Source organism: Nicotiana tomentosiformis, chromosome 8 (assembly GCF_000390325.3).
Source record: "Nicotiana tomentosiformis chromosome 8, ASM39032v3, whole genome shotgun sequence".
Classification (NCBI taxonomy): Eukaryota; Viridiplantae; Streptophyta; class Magnoliopsida; order Solanales; family Solanaceae; genus Nicotiana; species Nicotiana tomentosiformis.
This window is the reverse complement of record NC_090819.1, coordinates 10,532,520-10,548,738: the sequence shown is the minus strand read 5'-3', so window position 1 is coordinate 10,548,738 and position 16,219 is coordinate 10,532,520. Positions and strand designations below refer to the sequence as shown.

The 16,219-nt window shown below is 35.1% G+C and overlaps 1 protein-coding gene across 2 annotated transcripts; it reads left to right on the top strand.

The window, feature by feature from the left end:
• The first annotated feature begins 2,922 nt into the window (after positions 1-2,922).
• LOC104090425 (uncharacterized protein At4g17910-like) lies at positions 2,923-15,290 on the top strand. 2 transcript variants are annotated; one of them, XM_018768866.3, is made up of 17 exons: positions 2,923-3,040; positions 3,118-3,181; positions 3,273-3,315; positions 4,648-4,817; positions 5,079-5,152; positions 5,269-5,344; positions 5,444-5,533; positions 6,623-6,696; positions 8,026-8,113; positions 8,935-9,061; positions 9,133-9,237; positions 10,429-10,548; positions 11,225-11,354; positions 11,467-11,518; positions 11,609-11,653; positions 14,807-14,905; positions 15,012-15,290. In XM_018768866.3, the coding sequence occupies exons 1-17, from the start codon at positions 2,985-2,987 to the stop codon at positions 15,162-15,164; spliced, it is 1,566 nt and encodes a 521-aa protein (XP_018624382.1). In that variant the 5' UTR covers positions 2,923-2,984; the 3' UTR covers positions 15,165-15,290. The 2 variants fall into 2 exon arrangements, with proteins under 2 accessions (XP_018624382.1, XP_009593812.1); XM_009595517.4 differs by lacking the exon at positions 10,429-10,548.
• The last annotated feature ends 929 nt before the right edge of the window (positions 15,291-16,219 follow it).

Genomic DNA, 16,219 nt, shown 5'->3' with positions numbered 1-16,219 from the left:
TTTATGTGCAAATTGTGTAATTGAAAACCATGTACGCGAGGTGATGAGTACATACTTGGTTTATATGTGCGAATTTCATTGATTAAAAATCCTTAGATGCCCTTATGTATTAAATTGAAAATTATTGGCACTTATTAAATCCTCTATTTGTCATGCCTTGATCCTTGTTTGTTGAAATTGTTTCTATATGATGATTTGGTGTGATTGACACTTTAATTTAGGTGAAATATATTTTGTTAAGATTTTGTACACATTATGGTCGAGCCATGGGCTCCTTATTGTGGAAAATAATGTATTGTTGATTTCTGTGGCAAGTTGTGATATGTGAGCACTTGATGTGCAGTTCTTGAAATCATATTTACTTTGGGACTACGGAACGGTATTTCGGGAGATCCCCCTGCCCTGCACATTTACTTTGGGACTATGGAACGGTATTCCAGGAGATTCCCCTGCACATTTACTTTGGGACTACAGAACGGTATTCCGGGAGATTCCCCTGATTTACTTTGGGACTACGGAACGGTATTCCGGGAGATTCCCCTGCACATTTACTTTGGGACTACGGAACGGTATTCCGGGAGATTCCTTTGGGACTACTGAACGGTATTCCGGGAGATTCCCCTGCACGTTTACTTTGGGACTACATAACGGTATTCTGGGAGATTTCCCTGTACATTTACTTTGGGACTACAGAACGGTATTCCGGGAGATTCCCTTGCATATTTACTTTTGGGACTACGAGGCCGTACCTCGGAAGATTCCCCCTGTCTTGCATATTTACTTTTGGGACTACGAGGCGGTACTTCGGGAGTGCCCTTTTGTTGATATTTTTTATGGATGCACTTGCCTTTGGTTATTTTATTTTATCGTAATTTATAAATTCTTGTATTTTTCGTGATGTATTATTTGACTTAATATTAAGTGTTTTATATTTCTTGGTGTATTGTGTTGACCTTGACTTTTTCGTACAAGACTTTGAGGATTTGTATTTTTCGGTTGTACTTCTTTTTGATGATTGAGTTGTTTTAAATAAAAGAAAAAATTCTAGTATGTTTAATTTAATAAATTTTATATCCAAATCAGTAGTTTAGCTGATGCTTTATTTTAATGGAAATGTCATTTTTCCTCACTCAAACGATTTCTAAAATAAACTTATCTTTTTGTTGATTTCTTACTTGATTTAAAGATTTTTAACCTTACTTTATTGAAAATAAATTGATTATGCGGATCTTATATACATTGATATTTTAGTACGTGAGTTGTCCGTGCAGTTATGAAAATAATATGGGCATGAGGTGCCGGAGAAAAATATGATAATTTTATTATTGACACGTGAGTTGTCGGTGTGATGGTGATAGAAATATGGGCATGAGGTGCCGTGGAAAATATGAAAGTGGGCTGAGACCCGTAATTTTTATGATTGTGAAATGAGGTGTCACATGGTGACTTTTACTTGAAAATATATTTATTGAAAAGAATTATATTTGAAAGATAATTATTCGAAAGAAGTATATTCGAAAGATATTTATCTTAAAGAATAATATGTGAAGGATTTATATTTGAAGGACTTGACTTGTTGATTGTACTTGTGTTCCTTATTCGCGTGAGTAATAATTATGATATTCTTATTGCCTTGTTGTTATGTCACTGGTTGAGTTTGTTGTTATCATTGCTAGTTTTTCCAGTACTATTGTATACTGCTATATTGTACAGGTTATTTGACTAGTGAGTGTCTTGACTGTACCTCGTCTCTACTCCACTGAGGTTAGTCTTGATACTTACTGGGTATCTACCGTGGTGTACTCATACTACACTTCTGCACATTTTTGTGCAGAGCCAGGTATTGGAGGTATCGGACCTGGACAGAGTTAGAGTGTGATCGCAAAGATTCAAGGTAGAGCTGCTTGGTCGTCGCAGTCCCTTGGAGTCTGTTTATTCTATTGTACTGTTAATTTTTAATCAAACAGTATTGAGTGTTCGATCATTGAGATCATTTCATGTATTATGTTAGAGTTCGTAACTCAGTACTACCAGTCTTGGGAGGTTGTTATAATTATTTCCGTTGTTGGTTTCGTTTATAAAAAAAATGGCTTCGAAATGTAATAGAAATCGGCTTACTTAGTCTTAGAGACTAGGTGTCATCACGACGCTTGTGGTGGGATTTTGGGTCGTGACATTAGAGCTTTGGTTATAAATACTTCTTATTAAGAAAATATTAAACGATGACAATCTTTTTGAAACAAATTAATAAAAAAAGTAGTGTCAATCTTTTTGAAACGGATGGAGTAACTATTTATTTATAAAATCAGTATCAACTATTAAAAATACTTTCCAGCTATATATTCACAATCAGCTAACGCAAGTAGTGGCAGAACCACCTTATGCTAAAGGGTGTCCACTGACACCTCTTTGCCAAAAATTAGTTTATATATATATATATATATATATATATTGATTCCTATTATTTTCTTTGACCTCATATTGAGAGCATGCCATCACGTGTGGGTAGGTGCACGTCATGGTATTGAACTCTCCCCTTAAGTGAAAATAGTAAAGGGGTGAGTCCATTATCCATAGTGTTATGAACCTTACAAGATCTGAATTTCTTAGTTATAAAAAATGATACGCACAAGAACTTGCTTTATGAGGTGTGGATCAATCAAGTGTGACAAAAATAAATGGTTAATTTGGAAAATTTGAGTTAAAATTAGAAAGTAAAATCGCAAAAAATATGCAAAAATAAGTATACAAAAAGAAAGAAAAATAGAATTGACGAAAAGATAAATATTTTATTTAATTTAGTAAGAGAAACAATGTATCCTGTTAATTCACTCAATCTTAACTCTACCAAAATTTTAAAAATATTAAAATTTGAAATCTTTTATCAATAATTGTATAAATATAAATTATACATATATTATATAATAATATAATATCTGCTTCATATTTTTGGGGCTTCACTTGCTGCCTTACCTTGACCGGCCATGGATCCTCCATTGAATATGAAGTCCTTTAATCCAAATAAGCATCTCAAGGAAGAGTACGGATCTTCTTTTTTCAATTATTTCAAACAACAAATCTATAAATTGCAATATTGATTTGAATTTTCGTTTTCAGGTTTGTAAGCAATTTATCAGGAACTTCAATGCTGGAACTATTTCTTCTCATCACTACACTCTCTGTAGGAAGCCGTTCCTTAATGTTTGATTTAATTTTTTTATTCTTGTATTGTATGGTTATATTTTTATTTTGTTTTTTGTTTTGTGATTCAGATGATTCTCTTTCTACGTTCAGTATACTCCAGCACCAAAAAAGGTGAGAAATAGCACAACATTGTATCATTTTTGTCATGTCATAACATTTAATTCATTTCTATTTTACGAATATACGAATTATCTTAGCTTCTTAGTATTAAGTTTTGGTTAATTATTTTTATGTTTTATGTTTTTTTTCGGCTTTTCTACTTTAGATGGTAAAAGCTGTGGACACTCTCTTGGACTAATGATTGGTTGGGAAGAGTATGAATTCTTAAAAAAAAAAAGAGAACAATCTAATATTGTGATATTGTACTTGCAGTGGAAATTTGATTACTAATTGCACCTAACATTGGTAAAGTCTCCCCCCCCCCCCCAAAAAAAATGTTGAGTTACCTGATAGATATGACAAATGTGAAAAGGAATTACAGAAAGGAGATGGACATATTTGACATAGTAAGACAAGTTCTGAGTGTATGTACTTCTCTTTCATTGTGGAGAAAGTGGATGCGGAAGCTTTCTAGACCAAAAAAGCCATTGAAACCTATGATGCTTGAACTCTTCAAAAATGTCGCGCGTGTCGAATCCTCCAAAAATAATGTACTAAGGATCCGACATGGGTGCGACAATATTTTTTGAGAGTCCGAACAACATAGTTGAAACAAGAGGATGAAACGAAAAAATCCTAATGCAAGAATTCCAAAAACCAGAACAAATGAGTAATTGCCTACCAGTTTCACTTGGCCAAAACAAGCTCTGAGTTATGAAGTTGTGAGTGAATCTCGTAATGCTTTTCTTTTTTTAATGACGGTGAAGGTCGGGCCAACTTGCGTGCGCCTCGGCTATTCCATCGGGTACCTGCCAGCTCCCACTAGCACAAGTATCAGGTAACTCTGACTACCGAGGCTTAGGCAAATTTGAATCCGAGACCTCATGATTCTCCTCTTACTTCATTGACGTCTAGAGCACACCCTTGGGTGCAATCTCGTAACGCTGTTAAGTGAAAAGAAAAATGTCTTGTTGGAGAAAACAACAAATACATTAAGTCTTTATCAATTTTACAACAACTAAAATCTTTTACTAATATGTTGATCCTGTAGTGGTCTATGAATTTCCTGAAGACCTGTACCCTTTAGGGTGATCATTGTTGCTGAAACTGACAAGTGCTTGATTAGTTATACTGTTTCACTTAAGAAATCCTAACACTGAGTTTGTGACTTTAGTTTCTATTTATTTCCATTTCCTTTTCTTTATTCATTTGTTTCTAGGTCCATTGCTATATCACTACACCCCCTTGTTAGGCATCTAATCCTCTATAAGGAGTTTGCATTGATTAGGCAGTTTTAGTTATATGAAGCTAACATAGTGTTATTGTCTCCATTTCTCAATTCAGGTCCTAATTCTGCAGAGGCCTTGTTGAAAAAAGATGATAACATTACGTCATCAAAAAAGAAAGATGATAACATTAAGGTAGTTGCTTGTAATAAGAACATGGGATCATATCTTGCTGCGGTGACTCTTGATGTCATCTGGATTGTTTTTCCAGCCATTTTATGTTTAACTGTAAGTGTTCTCCGTCTGTGCTTTAATACTAACAGTGGTTATGTTTCATTTTTATCAAGTCAAATTAGTGAAGCATTAAGTTCTCTATTTGTTTTGACATCTGAATGAATATGAAAAAAGATTTAGTTGTTGACTTGTTATTTTATTTCTAGTCATTTGTTGATGTAGTAGTTGTTTCCTACGTGCTAAATGATCTTAAGTTTTGACAACTTCATTAAATACCTGATATACATAATAGATAAAATAACCATTCGATCTCAGATTCTGGCAGATTGGACATATATTAATGCAGTTGTGATGACCTTGTTGGTGGCTTTCTTCATTGTAGCTAGAAGGTGATCAATCACGTAATTCATATCTGATATCCAGAATTCTATCGCCATTCCATTAACCTGTTTACATGTATTTCATGTGGTTTCTTGTATGTAAAGGTACTTCATGTTCAATGCAGATCTGGATTTTCTGTTTCTCAGGAAGAGGGGGTCCGATCTCTCAGGACAAATATATCTGCATATAGGGTTTCTATGGTATGCAGAAAAATCATTATTTACATAATGCTTTCATCTACTTTAATCACCTTTCATTTCTGGAGTTACTATTTATGTCTTTAGGGATGATTGCTGCAGAATCTTCTGACATGCGTATGTATTCTGGCTGTCGACTTCAAGATATTTCCTAGAAGATATGCTAAAACAGAGACCTATGGTACTGGCTTGGTAAACTACTATCTGGATTCTATTGCCATACTTTTGCGTGCATGCACTGAAGTGCCGCCTGAGTGATGCGGAGCACCCCAACCTACAGTTTGCTTAGTTATAAGACTTATAGCCTGTTTGGCCAAGCTTCTAAAATCAGCTTATTTTGAGAAGTGCTTTTCTCAAAAGTATTTTTTTAAAAAGTGCTTTTGGTGAGAAGCAATTTGTGTTTGGCTAATTAATTTGAAAAGTACTTTTGAGTAGTAATTAGTGTTTGGCCAAGCTTTTGAAAACTGCTTCTAAGTATATTTTTCTCAAAAGTGCTTTTTAGAAAAGTGCTTTTGGAGAGAAACTACTTTTTTCTGCTTCTCAAAAACTGCTTCTGCTTCTCCTCAAAAACACTTTTTTTCCTTCTAAAAGCTTGGCCAAACACCTCAATTTTTGGCCAAAAGCACTTTTGGCCAAAAAAGCACTTTTGGCCCCAAAAAAAGCTTGGCCAAACAAGCTATTAAACGCAGTTCTAGTGATCTTTTAACTAAATTGGAGCTAGGTTTTAGATTTCATCAGTTTATTATTTTCATTGCATCAAGTTTCTTTAAGAATCTACAAAAGTAGGATTGAGCTATCCTTAGCAAATCTGTGTTTGACAGTTAAACCATTGTAAGATTAAGGGTTATTTCTGGAAGGAACAGAATGGATGATTTGGTGCTATTGTTTCTAGAATAAACAAGGAGTGTTCAATGTCATTGCTAGTGTTACTCTATATACACTCATGATGTTCCAAATATAGCAAGTTACCTCGTATGGTTCTAAATTTTGATTCTTCTGTCTCATATTAGACATTGACATGCTAAACGAATCCGGGGTAGCTTTTCACAAAAATGGCTTATTTGAAGTTGTCATAATGAAAGTTCTTTTCTCGATTCTTCCTTTGTTTTTTATCTCTTCCTACTTTAATCAGTTTCACAGTATTGAGCTCAACATCATTGATTCATTGTTTCTGTTTAAGTTCTTCATACTGGTTGGCAACTTAATACTTTGTCATGAAACTTTTACGTAATGTAAAATGGAGCTGAAAATAGGCACCTTATGTTTACCTTCTTATGTCAGATGGACATTGGAGTAGGTTCGTTTATTGTGGCAAATGCTTTGGTTTCACGGCAGGCACGTGGAATTGCAAAAATGTAAGTGATGATTCTCGATTTGAATTTTTATCATGAACTTGTAGGTGGTGCTATATAGTTTGGCCTGTTTCTCTTAAGAGTATTCAGGCTATTACTCCTATATTCTCTCTGTAGCAACCAAACTAGCTACTTGTGCCTGTAAATGAACCATGTCAAGATTGCTGGTGGAAAGCAAAAGAAAAATAAATACAGCGCCGAATGAATTGTTACTTGAACTGACTTTTCCCTTGCCATGCTTCGATGTTTTCCCCTAGTTTATTTGTTGCACGCTCAGTTTATGGCTAACTGATAAGAGTTGAAAATTCTTGGACTTTATCAGCTTTATAGTATTGTAATAGCTTTTTGTCCTTCCTTGGAGCTGATATCTCCTTTTCTTTTGTAATCATTGCATCTTCTGGATGCCTTTTAATTAATACACAACTTACTTCATCAAAAAAAGAAGAAGATAAGAGTTGAAAATAGCACCACTCAATCACGCAAGTAGGTCGAATTTTTATAGTTAAGTTTGCACCTAGAAAGTTTCAATGGTAACTCAATAATTATGCCCTTAATAAAGAATGTGGATGGCTAATGAATTTTTTTTCTTTTAATTAAGTAATGCAATAAAACCTCGACATGTTCATCCTCACTAACAACTTGTTTGGATGGTTGTTATCCATTGTATCGTATTGTATTGTTATTCTAAAACAATGTTTGTTTTGATTGTTTCATTAAAATTGGTTGTATTGTATTGTTAACTCCATTGTTCAAGAACAATGAAAAGTCCCATTTTTTGAAACAACCGATTTGGTGTGGTGGGATTGTTTCCTATTTTTCTTTCCAATTGTGCCTTAACTTACAATAACAACAACAACCACCCAGTATAATCCCACAAGTGGGGAATTATGCCTTAACTTATTACTCCATAATTCTATTTTACCCTTTACCTTTTTTTTTATTTTAACTCCAAATCTCCAACCTATAACCTAGTTTGTCTTAGTCCCCTTTTTTTCCATAACTTCTACTTCTTCTAACTCCAACGTAAAAGGTTTAGGTTTTGCCTTCTTTTTGTTCCGTTTTTTCTCCTAATGTGATTTTAACTCCAATTCTAATTGCTTTAACTCCAATTCTTTGTTCCCTTGTTCTGCCAATTCTCGATCCTTTCTTTATCATAGTTTTTTTTTTTTTTTTTTCTAATGATAGTTAAAGACATATTTGGTACAATCAGATCATGTTGTTTCATTCAGAAGTTTATAACTGTTATTTAATTTCTGGTCTGTAATATCTGATTGATTCTCTTCTTTTACTCCTTTAATAGGCAGTTTCTTAATAATCTCTTATATTTTCCAGGAATTTGAGAAATGCAATTTCTTCAACTTGTCCACTTATAGTTCTGGGCTTTGCTCGAATCTTTTTCACATCAACTGTGGATTATCAGGTAAATGGAATCCTAATTCCTTTTTGTTGGGCCATTTCAGCCCGTGGTAATGGTGAATTAATAACTTGAAAGTAAAGTGTATCCAACCCCACCCTATATGGATACATGAACAAATTTCAAAGAAGCTTTCAAGAATGTCTCAACTTTGAAATTATGTTGTTTACTGGTGATCCCCTTCCTTTGGTTGTCGTCATCCTTTGCAGTGTGGATAGCATGCTAAATGACTAGTAATAATCCTAGTGTTTAATTTTTTTATTTCTTATATTTTAGTTGCACATTATGTTCTCAAAAATGACATGTCACCTTCTTAATTAGTGTACTGTCAAATTTGGCAACAGGATTGCCCAATGTTTTACTTGCATGGTGTAGCCCCTTCCATTGAATAGTGAAGCCAGAACAATAGTCATGTCAAAATTAAAATCAACAATCATCTCAGAGAAACGAGACCTTTGGTTTAATGCTTTACAGTTCTATTTCACAAGATATTCTTTTTATTTTCCTATGTTTAGCTACAGCGATCATCATTAACTTTTCTCATCATATTGTTCTATCAAAATGGTAATTTTAGAAGGGTCCATAAGCTTCATAGTCTTCTAGTTTTGAACTTTCTCTCTGACATTAACTTACCTATGTATGATTCTGTTTGTATGTTGAATTAAATGCATCATATGTCTGTACTAATGGTTACAGATGCTTCTCATGAAATATACCTGCAAAGTTACTATCATCCTTTCTTCATCTGCATTTGGTAGGCATTTCTTCAGTCTATTTCACTTTCTATGCATTATAGCTGTTAGAAGTCACTCCCTTCCTCATCGTAGGTTCACGTTGGTGAATATGGTGTGCACTGGAATTTCTTTTTCACTCTTGCTGCCGTGGCAATTTTGACATCGATGATTAATCTTTCGCCAAGTAATTGTGGAATTCTGGGCTGGTTTATTCTATTAGGTATTGTTGCAACATCTCAAAAAATTGGGTACCTATGCTTTGTAAGCCTGTAACGTTCTTTGTCGTTTTAGGATATGAGGTCTTCTTGTTGCTTGGGCTAAATGAATATCTTCTTTCAAGCGAAAGAGGACCTGACATCATCAGCCAAAACAAAGAGGGAATTTTTAGCATTTTTGGTAAGTATTATTGTGAAGTAAAATCTTCATAAAAACATAAAATAAATTTGTGAAATGAAATTAGAGCACTCTCTCTCTCTCTCATGGTCTCTCGCCATGCGTTTGCTTACTCTTTTGTTCAGTTTTATGGTCTCTTTGTGTCTATTTGGAAATGCTTTGAGAGACTGGCTGGTTGCCCCTTTAAGTTTTTAACTTGGAATCACAAATTCCTCCTTTATCTAGACTTGGGACTAGCTCACATAGGTAGCGTTCAGAAAAGGTACCAATATATGTCTCTCTTTTTTTAAAGATCTGGGTCGCAATGCTTGTAAATCAAACTAAACTTCCCGATATAACTAACCATGATAAGTTCCTAACATAGTAGTATTTGGACTAAGGCGATTCGCGAATTGTAACTTTATTCTAGCAAGACCTGGGGCTTTTGTTTAGTTTTTTTCTGGGGGTTTTTCTTTGGTAAGTGTAAGCATACACGTGTAAACTGCTTCCTAATACTAATTTGTTTGAGCGGAATTATTATGTGAATAATGTGTGGACTTATTTGAATGAATTTTGGGATGCAGGCCAGGAGAACTGAAGAAAAGGTACCTAAATGTAGAAACAACTATGAACATTTTGTTTCCAAAATCAAAAGAATAAAAAAAAAATTAAGCTAGAGGTAAATTCAGTACATTCTGGATATTACTGTAATGAATATCGCAGTAATCACATATTCACATCTTGCAAGTTGGTCCATGTAATGTAACTTTATTGTAGTAAGAACTAGGGATTCATTTTCTTTTATGGTTCTTCCTTTGTTGAATCTTGCACACATGTTAACTGTTTCCTATGGTCGAATACAAAGGTGTCAGGTAAGTTTGTAGATTTTGAGACAAATGAACATCCAGATCAACACACACGCACACACACTTGCCACTCTGAAGAAAAATATTTCTTTTGATTCTTTTTTGGTTAAATTTTTATTCCTGTGCCAAGGGTTGAATTTCTTTCTCAAATTTCCAGCATAAGGCAAGAATTGTTTATTTGGGAACCCTTTCCTAGAGGATGTCAAAACTCCGACCATAACTTTTCTTTTCAAGGCAGAATAAAACATGGTTAATGAAGCATTACGTTAGCTATTTCTATTTTGTTAACACACATCCTTTCTGAGAAGGTATTCGCGAGTCGTCTTTAATCAAATAACAACATACCCAGTGTATTCCCACAGGTGGGGTTTGGGGAGGGTAGTATGTATGCAGACCTTAGCCGTACCTTGTGGAGGTAGAGAGGTTTTTTCCGATAGACCCTCGGCTCAAGAAAAGCATTTCAAAGCAGGTTTGAAATGAGTCGTCTTTAACCAAATGTGATGTTTAATTTATTATATGAGTATCGACTTTAGAGGTGTGAGAGGTTGACATTGGAGGGCCTACGGAGAGGCAGAGGTAGGCCAAAGAAGAGGTGGGGAAAGGTGATTAGGCAAGACATGGCGCAGCTTCAGTTGACCGAGGACATGACCCTTGATAGGAAGGTATGGAGGTCGAGGATTAGGATAGTAGAGTAGGTAGTCTACAGTGTTCATAACAGTAGTATTGGCACGCAGTCTCGGTTTCTGTTGGTAGTAGGTTTTTATGATTAACCGTTGTTTCCTTCATTGTTGATCACCTTACTATCTTTTTGTTTTTATTCTGCTTTTATATGACTTTTTGGTACTGTCCCTTCTTGTCTATATTTTCATTAATGTGGTGCTTATGTTTGCCTGAGCCGAGGGTCTATTGGAAACAACCTCTCTATCCTCACAATGTAGGGGTAAGGTATACGTACACACTACCCTCCCCAGACCCCACAGTGTGGGATAATACTGGATATGTTGTTGTTGTTGTTGAGTATCGACTTTAGGTGGGTTGAAGCTGGTTATATCATAATATTTTCAGCATTTCTTGTCATAATTTCCTTGCTTTTTTACGTTATGATTGTAAATTCTGGTTTAGAAGATTATTTCTTTTGATATCAGGTTATTGGGGGTTATACCTTGTCTGCGTCCAACTAGGCAACTATCTTTTCTTTGGAAAACCTGGAGACGCTCTGTTGAGAACAAACGATTGGGCAAGGATTAGAGTCTGGATTCTTTGTCTTCTACTCTGGTTTGAGTTTCCTCTATGGAGTATCTTTTTTGTCTGCTTCTGTGAATGTTTGCTGCCTTGATATATAATTGCTGATATTTCTAAGCTTGTTGCTTTCTCTTCACGTTGCCAGGTTGTTGACAGTTTTTCTAGACATGCACGTCGAGAGGGTTTCTCGCAGAATGGTAGTGTATTCCTCTTTTTGTTTTCAGTAGAAAATATCTTAGTTTTCAGTGTAATCTTATGGCAAGATGACTAATAAACTCTTTTAACAGTGCAACCTGGCGTATGTTACTGTAGTATTGGCTATGAACCTTCAGGTAAGATTCATATAAATTCATTCTTTATTGTATCTATTTAGATGCAATTGAAGTTTCTTTTTCATAGTGAGAATGTGGAGCGCTCTCTTCCCGGAGGCTCCTTTTGCTTGCTTCATTTTTTTTGTGAGGAAGGTAACAAATTATACTCCATTAGCACAAAGGCAGTACTAAGAGCCATATTTACAATTCACAAAAAGAGCACAAAAAGTTCCCTAGTTCATCATTGATTCTACTAATTCTACTAATTCCTCTTTACACCAAAAGTGAAATAAAAACAAACAATTCATCTTAATCTTCTCGATATTGTTGCCTATATCCTCAAAAAATCTTGAGTTTCTTTCCTTCCAGATGGTCTATCAAACACAAGCCGGAACAGCACTCCACCATTTCTTTTGTCTGACCACTCCTTCACAAGCAAGCCAGGAGAGTTCCAGTTGATTTAGGCATTATCCATTTCAACCCTTTTATATTCAAAAAGATTTGCCAAAGTTAATCTGTGATCCGACAATGCAAAAAAAAAAAATGGCTGTTGCTCTCAGCTTCCCTTCCACATAAGTAGCATCTAGAGCAAAGCCGCATTCCCCTTCTCTTCAAATTCTCTTGTGTTAGACGAGTATTCTTCACAACCAGCCAAACAAAACATTCAACTTTGTATGGTATTTTCACCTGCCAGATGTGTTGCCAAAGCCACAATCCAGCCAGCTGACCACTATGGTTCAAAGTTGTGTATGCAGATTTTGTTTGCTTCGTTGTTGTAGCTACTCATTCATCTACGCAATGTTTTATGTTCCAAGGTGTAGTTGGAGTTGTTTCCAGTTCTAGACATGTGAAAGGAGTTTGTGCTTGCACACATACATGTGACTCTTATTGGATGATGGAGTTTTCTCTCTTATAATTCATAGGTTTTCTGATGCCTTCTCTCATCATTTATGCCACGATAGAGTGCAAAGTGGGGAAAAACTTGGACCAAGTGTATTAAGAACGATTTCCAACAAGTTTTGATCGGAGATAGTGAGACTAGATGGAGAGTATGTCGATGAAATGCTCAATACAAATTACACGGATGACTTAAATGATCTTCATAAACGTGTGACAGATGGAATGCTTAGCTAAATTCATAGATAACGTATGTTGAAGTAAAGTATATCGTGGATTATTTAAGGGTAGAAAGGTTTGTGGTCCAATTGGTATCCTTATAGAGGTTTTGAAGTGCCTTGGTGAAGTTAGAGTGATGGCTAGCCAAGCAATTCAATGCTATATTAAGGAAAGAAAGATGCAAAATGAGTGGAGAAAGAGTAGATTGGTTCTAATATATGAGAACAAAGGAGATAAAGATGTGTGAACGGTTGTGGTATTAAACTTATGATTATACAGTACAACTTTGCGAAAAGAGTGATGGAGCATGGATTTAGGGACATAAACGTGGCTGAGTGAGTTTATTCTTGGTAGCTTGATAACAGCAAAGATTGGTAGAAATTTTAGAGGAAGAAAGATATCTACATGAGATGCAGTGAACTACGGAAAGCATATGATAGAGTGCGAATGAAAGTCCTTTCCAAAGGATCCATATCAAATATAAGTGGTATTAAAGATATTTACGAAAGAGCAGTTACAAGTATGAGAACAGTGGGAAGAGATGCAGAGAGATTTCCGTTAACCCTGGTTTACACAAAAGATCTTCCTTGAACCCGATACCTAACAAAGTGAAAGCAAAGTCTACACATTGGTTATGGGACCAACGTTATACACGAGTATGTGTAGTGTCTCAGGGATGCAATATATCCACAAGATGAATGCCCTAGAAATGCACGAGTTAATATGGATACGTAGTTGAATTCAAAACAATTACATCGGATAGAGGGTGCAAGTAGCACATAAAGGATAAATGAAAGAATGTCATTTGTAGATGGTTTGATCATGTTCTATGTACCTCAAATAAGTTGGTTTGTATGTGTGGACTATGATGATTGAAGGTGCTAAAGGAGTATAAGGTAGACATAGAATCACATGAAAGGAAGTTGTCCTAAAAACACAGGATTTGTCGGGAATATTTATGTTTTGGTTAGAAACTTGTATGTCAGTGTCGAAATAAGTGTAGGATTTAAAGAACCTCTTTTTTTTTTTTAGAGAATTCTTAATTGCTTTAAAGACAACTATGTATGTACCAGTATAGGAATGAAATGGATACAAAGAGAGGAGTGGATTTAAAGGATTCATTTAGCTGATCAGAATGGATATAGATCATATGTTTGACCCCCCAACTAGTATGGAATTGAAGGATTATTGATTAATTGATCACTCATCACTTATTTCAGAACTTGATAAATCAATTGAAAGTGGAAATCCAAGAGATAATAAGAGATAGAGAAACAAAAGTAGCTTTGAGCTCTGTGAAAATAATAACTATTCACACAAAGAGTTTCATCACTACTTACTAGAATAGCATGGACCAAACTGTGACTTGTAAGGAAGTCTAAACTCTAAATTTCTCCAACAACTTAATTAGTTTGAGGTCATTTGTGCAGTTTAGTGAAAGGACGTCTTTTGAGTAATACGACAAAATGGATGTCATTGAGCTCAGGACTGGAGGATAGATGGTTACTTCTTGTCTGTTCGGAAATGCTAATTTTATTTCACTTTTTGTGGTAGATTGACCACATTCTTGAGTTAAGTAGGGCGCTTTTAATTTTTCTTCTAAGATTGAACTTAATATACACTTATACAAACTAAGAGGGTGTTTGCATTGGCTTATTTTAAGTGCTTATTGGCTTTTAAGCACTTTTCTAGTTTTTTGTGGTGTTTGACAATGATTAAAAGTGCTTAAAAGCACTTACTAGGCATGAAAAGTACAAAAATAAGCCAAAAGCCAAAAGTTCGGTATTACCAACTTATGGCTTTTGGCTTTTAGCTTATAAGCTAATTTTTAAAAAGCCAATCCAAACACCCTCTAAGTGTTGTTTTTCGAAATGTTGCGAACGCATTTCCAAAAAGTTTGGTAAAAAGTAGAGTCACTTCCCAAGAAAGAACTTCTGGATTACTTGAGTAAATTTCTCTTGAATGCAATGATGCATAATTTCATAATGCAATTCTGATTCAGTATAATGTTTCATTTCTTTTTTGATTTAGGCATGGCTCAACGTTTCTCTTTTTCAGGTTTTTGCAGTTTTAACTCTAGCTGATTATGTACCTGGATATAAAGTTGCTGCGTTGATAGAAGTTTTTGACCGAAACTTACTGGGCTCTTTTCTTCTGGTGAGAAAATTTTTCTTGCTGACATCATCATTCTATAATGCTTTCTGTTCATCCTTTGATCTCTGGATGATCAGATCAGTCACAAAATCGTCATTTGATCATGCAGGCTAACGTGCTAACCGGATTGGTTAACCTGTCCATTGATACCCTCTTTGTCTCACCATTCACTGCACTTGCTATCTTGGTTGGATATGCATACATTTTATCTATTGCTGCAGCAGTTGCACATGTTTGTGGTATTCGATTGAAGTTTTGGTAGGGGAGCTTAGTCTAGTGTACTCTAGTTTCATTCATTCTTTAACCCATCCTCCATTACATTACTCTTTCTTATTGTAATAGATCCTGTGTGTCTACATTAGAAATACATACACTCTATTTCTGCTCATGAGCATGTTATCGCAGCCTAAATCATATGCTCTTGCTGTGCTGCAACAGCCAAAAGGGGAGCATGTGTGACAGGAAGCAGCAGAGAGAGTGAGACCTCAAGCCCTTTTTAGCATTCTTTGTGCATAAATATCAAATACTTGGGCAAGAAAAGGAAGCCAAGCTCAATCCCCATTTGAGAAACGGAAAAGGGTTAAAAATGCCCCTAAACTATTGGAAAATGTTTTAAAATATTTTTAGCCCAATAGGTGGATGAAGGGTATTTTTAAACCTTTTCCAATAGTTTAGGGACATTTTTAACCCATTTCCGTTTGAGAAATTACTAGTGTTAATAATATTTACTTCCGTCCCATTTTATGATACTTTTTGCTTCTCAAGATTCTGACTATGTCGAACTATCTTGGTTAGTAACCTTCATAGTTTGAAAGTTCATCCACCGCTTCTTGGTTACAAGGTCATCAATAAATTTGGCTTAATCGGACATTTGCTCCAAAGCTTTCACCAACGGTAATTAATAGATAAACCCTTCAATATTTCATTGAAACTTTGATTGGGTTTCACCATTTTTGCATAGCTAACCTTTGAGGATAAGAAGGGGGAGGCTTTGGCAAATATGCCTTAGCCTTTTGCACTACCTATCCCAAACCAATAGATACAATTCCCGAAGTGTGTCCTCCCTTACCGCCTCCTCCAAAAGGAAAAAGAAAACTAAAAGAAATATTAAACTCGTGCTACAATCTCAGTTTTTGGCAAGTAAAAGAAAATACCAAGTTACATATTGTCATGCAATCTGCGAGAAATTCGCAGAATATATTCATTATTAGCTTATTGCAAGAATCTTAGTACGCATTGAGACATAAAAATTATAATTTTGAAAAAAAATAGTATTTGGAGTTAAGTTGAAAAATGATATTTGTAATTATGTTTGTA

What these genes read in the sequence shown, in the direction of transcription:
- LOC104090425 (XM_018768866.3), top strand. Translation starts at nt 2,985, where the DNA reads ATGGATCCTCCATTGAATATGAAGTCCTTTAATCCAAATAAGCATCTC. An exon ending in TTCTTCATTGTAGCTAGAAG is followed by an intron (nt 5,153 to 5,268) that starts GTGATCAATCAC and finishes TGTTCAATGCAG; the next exon opens with ATCTGGATTTTCTGTTTCTC. An exon ending in CTGCATATAGGGTTTCTATG is followed by an intron (nt 5,345 to 5,443) that starts GTATGCAGAAAA and finishes TGATTGCTGCAG; the next exon opens with AATCTTCTGACATGCGTATG.